The following is a 9,905-nucleotide window of genomic DNA, read 5'->3' as shown; positions in this document are numbered from 1 at the left end:
ATTAATATTTAATGCAGTCTAATTACTATTAAATATTATATAGGTGTATAATAATAGTTGTTTTATTAAATACAAAATATTAATAATTACCTACCTATTAACTGTTATTACTAATCACAAAATCAATAACTTTATAATCTCTGTGTCCTGCTATAAGTCATATTATGTACTATGTACAATGTAGTATGTGTGGGCACCCGCACCCAGCACACTGCACAGTTCCAGTGCACAATTCCAGAGTACGTTGCAATTTGCATAGAGGTGTGTAGTTCATGAACTATTTGATTCAAAGAGTTGAATATCAAAGATGAGCTGAATGAGTTAAATCAGAGTGAGCCAAATCGGCAACTCACATGACTTTGACTAGTGTTCCACAGTTAATTTCAAATAATTCAGAATTGACACAAATTAATTTACAATTCTACGAAAAATGACTTATGCATATTGTATCTTATAGTATAATGATATTCATATGAAACTTTGCGAGAGCTATGATTTAATATGATTTAGTGCCTCGGTGGAACTATATACTATATAGCCATAATTATAGGTATATATAGGTATATTATAGGTAATTGAGAATCGTTAAAAGAATTGAGAATTGAGATTAGTAATTCAACTCATTCAAGTGAAGTGAAGGTGAACCGAGTTGATTGATTAGGTAGACTACAAGTTCCGCTGAAAGCGCTAGCAGTCACGAGGTTTTTGATAAGAACATTGCACGGTCAAAAAATTTTCATCGTCGTGCAACCATAGTATCTATAGCCGTGATTATAATTGCGACCGTTTCAATATGTCGAACGTATATCGTAATTATAATTGACAAGTGTGCACACGGCGCACAATATATTATTATACCGGTATTTATAAATACATACAATATTATACGTGTTGTTGTATTATATACATATAATATGTTTACACTTAACGCCGAGTGAACGCGCAATGATTTATGACGAGCATACACCTATTATACATTAAATTCATTATAAATACCTGTTCGAACTGTAGCTGCTGGTGGGTGCCTACTTTTAATTGACCGCTGTCCGACGTACGAATAGACATTCGACGGCACCAGCTGCAGCACACGCTATCCCGAGGCCTAATGAAATCGTCAAAAAGAGGAAGTCGTCGGCCCGTTTTGAATTCATATATGTTATAAATATCTATTGCACATTCCGCACACGTCGAGTGACTGTGTATAAACGGCTCGTCTATACTCCAAATTATAAAAATGTTCTGTTTTGCACGACTGAGCGAAGAGGAAATAAATGCAAAATAAATCGTTTTTATATATAAAACAATTAATATTTATTCAAAAAAATTATAATATTTATATATACTATGCACATAAAACGTGTGTTTTAAATTATAAATACGTTATATTATGTACTATAAATACAAATAATAATTATATTAACATTAAATAAACACGAAAAAGATCAAATCAAATATTGCACTTCGTTACAAAGACTATAGTAAATGTCCTAAATCTAAAATATACATAATAATAATTCAAAATATTTGGTTGCACTAAGGTGTATAATATAATATAATAAGGTATGATATGATGCGTATGGTGTTTTGTCCGACTAACGTAATTAATATATATGGTTCGTTTGCGGACAGCATTTTTGATTCAAAAACTGTTACGTAATGTATTACAATTATATAATATATAGGTAGATTGCATAGTAGAAAAATCGAACAGCTCGTATGGGGAAAACGTGGATATGTGAAATAACGGCGAGAAGACGCATAACTCGACCGGTATAGAAAGCAAATATGAGTACCTACACGGCGACTAGGTATACGTTTTATTTCACTAGAAATGTGGTTTTTTATATGAAAACCGAACTTTGTAACAATAATAACATATCGTAACGACGTAACGCGAGGATAATTCTTCTGTTGGAACAAAGTATAAACAACGCGATTTCGTACTTATATTATATGGGTAAGGCGGGTCGAAAGAAGACTTGTCCCGTAATCAAAAAAAAAAAACAGCTCATCCTTACGATTGGGTCAAGGGGGTGGCGGGGAAAGAGGGAGTACTGTACACGCGACAATAATCATTATATAAATTATCATTAATACGAGCAAAGTCTAAAAAAAATATCTCTTTTGGCAGGAAGACGGGGGGACATACAATAACTATACAATATATGTATGTACTTCTTGGATTATGCGTAATAGTTGTAGTCGGCGTACAGAGGTTGGCCGCCGCCGTTGTTGTCCGCAGGTTCGTATTTGAGCAGAGTGATTGGCGTGGGCGACGCCGAAGGTCGGTCGGACGTGGTGTCAGCCGCCGCCGTGGCGTTGTCGGCCGGGAACAAAACGGGACCGGCCTTGGCCGAGTCTGGCGTCGGCGACGGTGACGGGGACGACGCCAGAGATTCGGCGTCGGGAGTCACGGCCGACGTGTAGTAATAGTACTCCGGAGCGGCTTCGGCTTCGGCTTTGGCTTGGACGTCGTATTCGGCTGGAGACGCGGCGTAATACTGAGGAGCGGCGGCGGCGGCGGCGGCGGCAGTGTAGTATTTAGGAGTGGCCGTGGCCACGTCGGAATCCTGGAGCACGTGGTTCGGGTACGCCATATAGTTGACGGCGGACGCAGTGGCCGTTGGCGAAGACTTGCCGTAGAAGCCGCGGTACTGGAGCGGCGGCGGGTACTTGGACGGCGGCGCCTGCTTGTACGCGACCAACGCTGGCTTGTACTGCTGGGGCACCTGATACGCTGCATTCGGCTGCTGCGCCAGCGTTTGTTGCTTGTAAGTCTGCTGCGCCTGCGGTTGTTGCTTGTACGTCTGGTGCAGCGACAGTTGTTGCTGTTGCTGTTGGTGGTGTTGGCGCTGTTGTGGTTGCTGGTGGTGTTTGGCGGGGTGAACGTTGTGGCCGCTCTTGGACACGACCGCATTGAACCCGTTATGGCTGTCGGCCGTATAGTCGACCGTCCTTATGGAACCGTCCGGCTCCATCAGACTGTACGATCCTTTGACCACGTCTCCCTCTCGGTGCTCCCATTGGCTCTTCAGGTCACCCGTGTGCAAGTCCTTGACGCCGTAGTTGAAATGATAGTTGGGCTCGCTCTGTGAACACAAAACACGATGTTGACGGATGAAGATGATTGCAAATGGCGCGGGCTCACAAAGACCCAAAAACCGGATTTCTACGCCACGCGATACACATTATAATTTAAAATTCATATTATTTTACTACGTTACATATCATTACTATTATCATTATTATTACAGACACGCGCTGCTGAAAAATTTGTCTTAAATATTTATTACTGGCTACTGCGAATAGTTACTATCGCATATATTATTATTTATTAAAAACGACTGTACACCGCTAATGACGACGAGTGGAAACTACGTCTATTATCGATGGATTCATTAGATAGGTACCTAAACTAGATTTACGGGAAACCAGCTGCGCTCGCGCACGTGTACTATTGATAATAAATAATAATATATTTTGTGTACAAGAGCCATTCGCTTCCGTTATGCAACAATACGCAGCGCTGCAGGTTCACACAATTTATTATAGTATGTATACTACATAGGTATAATAATGTGCCCATAATATTATTATAATTGTTATTTGGTCGTCGTCGATACGATGCGTATAATACTATACTTGCAACTCGCCGAGACGTTTGAAAACCGCCCCGCACGGCGCGTTTCGTGTTATAAACTAATTATAATTTTGATCTTGCGGCATTTGTTTTTTACCCGTTGTGAAACGATCGAGTACTCGCGGTACAGCGAAGGACGTTGTGTTTGGGGGGGGGGGGGGGNATAGGGGGGGGGCGTGACGAAACAAAAATAATTCTACACAATATACACGAAACCCGGACTGTGAATAGTGGCCTGGGCCAATCGCTCCGATTTAATACGTCCATTTCAAGCGTTTAATGAAAACAACATGAGAAATTCCAGAAACAGAGTTATAACCGCTCATAACCATAGACCTCTTAATGCTTGTAAGTTATAACATATTATGTATAAAATATACGTTCCGGAGTGTGGTACAAGTGGATAAGTGCTCGCCGCTCGCTCGGATCGATTATGCGCAATGTCGCGTAGTAATGTACGCGGTGTCGCGGTTCGTGTGCTTATTCTGAATTAGAAAAACGCAATAACAATATATTTTAATCGGTGGCAGCGGCGGCATACACAAAAAAACAATAGGGCTCGACCATATCGTCAGGACAAAAAATAAAATAATTGTACACCTAAATTGTTGTGTATGAGTGTGTGTGCGTGTGTGTGTGTGTGAGTGTATCACGATAATAAAATAACTACTTACGTAATATTCGTTCGGATCGTGAACGGAATGACCCGCTCGCGCGGCCACGGCGGCAGACAACAGCAACAGCGCCGGCAGATACGGTACGATGACCAACATGATGACTGTACAGCGGGTGGCTGACGATGATAAAGTACTGGAGATCTTGAGTCGATGACGACGGAGAGACGTCCTGCAAAAAATAAACGCGACCAACGAACGTTTAGACGGAGATTTAAAAATGAAATTATACAATATCGTTTAGTTATTTTTTAATATCCGCTATCATAATATTATGCTTTACCCTCAATATACAAACAATATTAATAGAAATATTATGTAAATGTGTATACGCGTAGTATACGACTTGCGAGTATATGATAATATATTAGTCATTTACGGTCTGTTTGTTCGCGGACAGCTGACCACCACCGACCGTGCGACGATAAGTTCGCGTTAAAAAAGCGTACGCCATTAATGGCTAATGCATTATACGTACTGTGTACGCTCGTATAATAAACTACCATAGTAGTAGTAAATACATATATATATATATATATATTTAGGTACATAATATTATATCACGTGATTATAAACAGAGCGCACGACGGAATATCGCGACATGCCGAGTTTTAGAGGACATCTCACACACGTGCAGTTGACTCCATTCTTACAGGTGCGTAACATTTCAGTAAATTTATGTTTAGCTGCAGTTACCGTTAAGGACCCCTTTGGTTCTAATATCAGAGTGAATTTACTCGTTATCAAACTCAAAGGTTACGACATTTTTTTGGTCTGTCAAAACTCTACAGAGATGTTTTTCTTATATTTTAATTTTGATTTTTGAAACGAGTTATACAAGCATTTTTTTTTATTTCAATAGTTTGACACACTCACAGTTCACTCTCACTTGCTTTGAAATTCAATTGTTGGAAAAAACACTCGTGATAAAGGGAAGAGAATTGTTGTTACTTAACCGTAGGTACCCTAAGTTTAATAATAAGTAAATGCGCATATTACACTGCTCAAACACAAATAATGTTCTTAGGCCCTTCGGGATTATAATAATAGTAGATCAATCCGCTCTAATATTTAAGTTAACACAAAATTGGAAATGCTGAACTCAAATATTTCATGTTACCTAATTGTTAGACGGAGACAACACGTCCGGGTGTGACGCGTCCTTTATAAAATAAACGCAAAATAAATACAAACCGTCGTCAAACACGTCTGCGCCCTATATACCATGTGCACAAGCACGGCCCGCGCGGTATATAAATGGCGCTCGCTCTATAATAATATTCGTCACGGTCGCGTTAGTAATACAGGCACGTCCCGATCGGATAAGTTTATTGTAATATATTATATTATTATAATAATATGTATACTCGTGTATGCGTTTTTAACTGTCGGAGTTTGTCACGCCAACGTGTCGTCGTCGGTCCAAGACGATTTTTTTTCTAATCGTTCCATAGTTATAATATATACCGACTATAAGTTATACACTAGACTACTAGAGCACTGAGGCCGTCGTTGGATTTTTACTGCCATTAATTATTATGCATAAGAGATGTTGGTCACGTGGATACATAAGTACCACCGTCGTGTTGTCGGCTCTTAACAGATATAAAAACATCGTTTATTCGATTCGTATACTGTTATACAATAGGTATATTCAAAGATGCGACCATTGACTAGGTAGTTAAAAAGTTCATTTTTTTTAAGCTTAACTAGGTAGGCATAGTCAAAGAATCTATTGTAACAACTCAGCTTTTTCCGAAAAATTCAACCTAAACGGAACTAGGTATACGCAATGTCGTCCAATGTTTATACGTTTCATATATTATCATTATAAAATATATTGAATCTATGAGAGTATGATATTGTTCATATTATTATTATATTTTATAATTTATTTTACCTATACGCGGACTATCCATTTTTTGCCGCTAAAACGTTTCAACTATAATCTCATTTGTTTCATGTTTCGATTTTCATAGCCACAACAGCTAATATATAGTAGAGACTAATTAGGCGTATTACCATATGCAATATTATTTTACAATGCATGTGTATATTATATAGTAGAGATAAGCAAGTATAAAGTAATAAAGTATGATTATATAGGTACCAATTCCAACCTGATCCCAGTGTTATTTTTTTCCCCCAATTCAAATCGATCGATTATTATAACTTCTTAATAAATGAAATGAATAACAAAATTAAAATTACACTTCGTACGTACATTTTATAGGTATAAAGTATAAACTATTGTGTACGGTTTCATTTTCCGTAAAATGTTATGTAAATCCGAAACTGTCATGAACATAAAATGTTCACTGGAATTTGACATCTCCCCGATGATAAATAAGTTTGTAATGAGTAATGACTATCTAACGTGAATAAATGATCTTTTATCGTGTTTACCGTTACAAATCGATACGTTCCTAGCGGGAGGAAAATAGTATAATGACATAATATATAAACTGCCGCACATGATGGATGAATCGAGCATAATTATTCTGTCCGTTGTACAGGTATAATATTATTATCTAATTGAACCAACAAAAATGTATTCGTTGGCACATAAACACAAAATAACGAGGTGTCGATGACATCCGGAATAATTGTATACGGTGTATTTAGTGAAAGTGCTTCCCTTCGTGGATTTGTATGTATACAATATCAGACATACCTAAATAATATAAATATGTATAACAAGAGCGGAGGGAAAAAATCCAAAATAACATTCTGAAACATCATAATTGCAGGCCATCAATTCCAAGAACATTATTTCACTGCGGGATGACCACGCAGGACTCGTTAACAACGGACATTGATGACCATTACAGATTAGTAAAGTAACTAAAAACCAACAGGTATGTACTTAAGAAGCATCTTTAATATAAGTATATGATGTACTGCATTGAATGCAGTATCGTCGTAACGACTTAACTCTATTTTTGTTTTTATCAAGTCATATTGCGTTAAACGGGATCATACCGCTCAAGTCCTCAACGAAAATAAATTTATTTTTAAAAGAATCCATCATAAAGCTCTGCAAAACGTATAAGAAGCTTAAATGATACCCACTCAAATAGCTGAACAGAGAACGTATTATGGTAGATATATATGACCTTTATAGTTTATAAATACAGTGTAATATGTATAGATACTTATGCCCGTTGGACGTGCCATACACGATTGCTATTCTATGTAATAAATGCATTTTACATTGTTAATTACAGCATCATAGATACAACCGATAGGTTGAAACAAAAAAATATATTACACCCTTATTAATTGTTAAAATTCTAAATATATGTGTATATTTTTAATTTTTCTTAAGGTAAATTATAGTATATTATAATTAAAATAATACATGTGCTATTATACTACCAATAGACTACACCAAGTTTACTCGTACATTACTAATGTGACAAGGAAAGGTTAGGTTAGGTTAAGGAAAGAAGCTCCAATATGTGAATTCTGCAGTGGTGTTGCCGTGTTAGCCTAATAGTTCACTACTCAGTACCCATACATTTTAACTGAATGCCACACAGCTGTAATAATTCCTCACCATCTTCAAGTTTCCGACTCAACTTAATACACCACCTAAATATGCCCCACTTGGACTAGACCGAGAGAACAACATCGGTACTTTAATTATTTTATAAAACAAATCGATATGTTTGCGACATAATTTGAAAAGAAAAATGTAGTATTTTGTGTAAAAAAATCTACATTTAAATTAATGGTCCCATATAGTACCTAACTAATGTTGTAATTAAGATAAATAAAAATAAAATATTATAAATAGTAATACATATCTACCACTTCATATTTTCTTTTATTTGATATTCATATTGAAGGATTATTAGAAAAAATCATGTGTCACATTAAGTTTTTTGAAGGAAATTTAGAATTTTTTTATTATTCAAACAATTGATATTACATCAAACTTAAATTTAAAAAAAATTAAAAATATATACTCAACATTATTTAAATGTTTAAACCAACAGGCAACAGGCTACAAAAAATGATTGTGATAAATAAATATTTGAATTTTTTCACTCTCTACTGATTTAATGTACATAATAATAGATATGTACCTAATATGTTATGTGTATGTACCAGATGCCTATATGATTAAATTGATCCGGAAAAGATAACCAAATAAGATTTTACAACTAATTATTAAATGGACACTATAGTAGCAAATCAAATATATATGGAGTGGTCTACATACATGGTCAAACATATGATCAATGAATGCTAAAAATACGGAGATACAAGAAAAAAACAAAATATTTTAGAACAGATGGGAGAAGCACTGAAACCAGACCTAAAATCAACGACCAACATCATATAATTTTTAAAAGAAATACAATTATATTACTTAATTTAAGCCACACAATATCACAAAGTAATCACAACATTAAATTAATTATAAGTTAATGTCAAACTAATGGCCAGAGCAACCGATGTTTTATGTTAAGATCAATAAAAAAAAAAAAAAACTTACAACAATTCCTACCAAAAATAAATATTTTGTAAAACATCTATGAAAACTTTTCTAGCTTCTAATTTTTTTGACAGTGAAAACCTGATAATAGTCAACTGACAATTTATTATGTTATATGTTGTTCTATTATATTTTCGATGTAAACCTAAAGGCTCACTATTTTATTTATGAAACAAATATCAAAAAAATAACTATTGCAATCAATTATTTATCAAGTATTAATTTTAGGTAATTCATTTTTATTCCAAACCTAAGTAACGTACGTTTATCCGTAATTTACTAACTACTGCTAAACTAATTGAAAAAAAATGTTATTGAAAAAGCTATCAATTAAAAAAATCTTAACGATTATAAAAAAATTATTGTAATAATATTATTTATTTAATTTAAATTAGAAATAAAATTATGGAAAGCCGTCATAGAACTGTATAGGTACAATAACAATATGTATTGCATTATTTCTTATCAACATACTATAATAATTATTTATATGAATGGATTATGGGTAGCTTATATTTTAAAAATAAATTCTTACCTTAGTGTAATATGGCTTGCGAAAAAAAAAGGTTATAACGTATTGAATACAAAACCGATCACAGACTTTAGTAACTCGTAATGGATACGAAAACACACTGAACGCTGAATCAGTTGCACTGGACGTTTTAAAATGCTTTAGACCAACGAGCTGGACTTGATATACTTCCGATTTCACTATATAGTTTCTTCCCATCCCTCTCTTATTTTTCTTTCTCTAAGCGTCTCTCTCACTCCCTCTATCACTCGTTCTCTCTCTCACGCCGTTCAGACTCTTAGAAACGGCTTTAGTTTTATTTTGTATTTGTTTTACGCATGGTGCAGTGTTATGCACCCCCCACGCATGAGTATTATTATACAGGACAAACCACGTGAATTCCCGAGTCAATTGTTTCAGCATTAGAATGTAATAGATAAACGATAAACTTGTAATAAGGTGAAGCAATTTTTATTCTTGAAAAAATATAATAATAATAACAACAATAATAATTTATTGCCGTAGCAGACATAAGATAGACGTATTTTAATTACTATATTTACTAACGTCTAATAA

The 9,905-nt window shown here is 35.3% G+C and overlaps 1 protein-coding gene across 1 annotated transcript; it reads right to left on the bottom strand.

Moving 5' to 3' along the window:
- Positions 1–1,527: 1,527 nt before the first annotated feature.
- On the bottom strand, positions 1,528–9,514 carry LOC111037704 (cuticle protein-like). The gene is made up of 3 exons (XM_022320423.1): positions 9,354–9,514; positions 4,315–4,486; positions 1,528–3,089 (listed from the first exon to the last, which is right to left on the bottom strand). Exons 2-3 carry the CDS (start codon positions 4,411–4,413, stop codon positions 2,184–2,186), a joined length of 1,005 nt encoding a protein of 334 aa, XP_022176115.1. The 5' UTR covers positions 4,414–4,486; positions 9,354–9,514; the 3' UTR covers positions 1,528–2,183.
- Between the last annotated feature and the right edge of the window lie 391 nt (positions 9,515–9,905).

The sequence above is a fragment of the Myzus persicae genome, unplaced genomic scaffold (assembly GCF_001856785.1).
Source record: "Myzus persicae strain clone G006 unplaced genomic scaffold, MPER_G0061.0, whole genome shotgun sequence".
Classification (NCBI taxonomy): Eukaryota; Metazoa; Arthropoda; class Insecta; order Hemiptera; family Aphididae; genus Myzus; species Myzus persicae.
Note: the sequence above shows the minus strand (reverse complement) of the source record. Positions and strands in the feature narration are given on the sequence as shown.

Bases quoted from the DNA above. Each gene is read 5' to 3' on its own strand.
- LOC111037704 (XM_022320423.1), bottom strand. From the start codon at position 4,413: ATGTTGGTCATCGTACCGTATCTGCCGGCGCTGTTGCTGTTGTCTGCC. The intron at 3,090-4,314 runs GTAAGTAGTTAT...TTGTGTTCACAG, and splicing joins ACGATCCGAACGAATATTAC to AGCGAGCCCAACTATCATTT.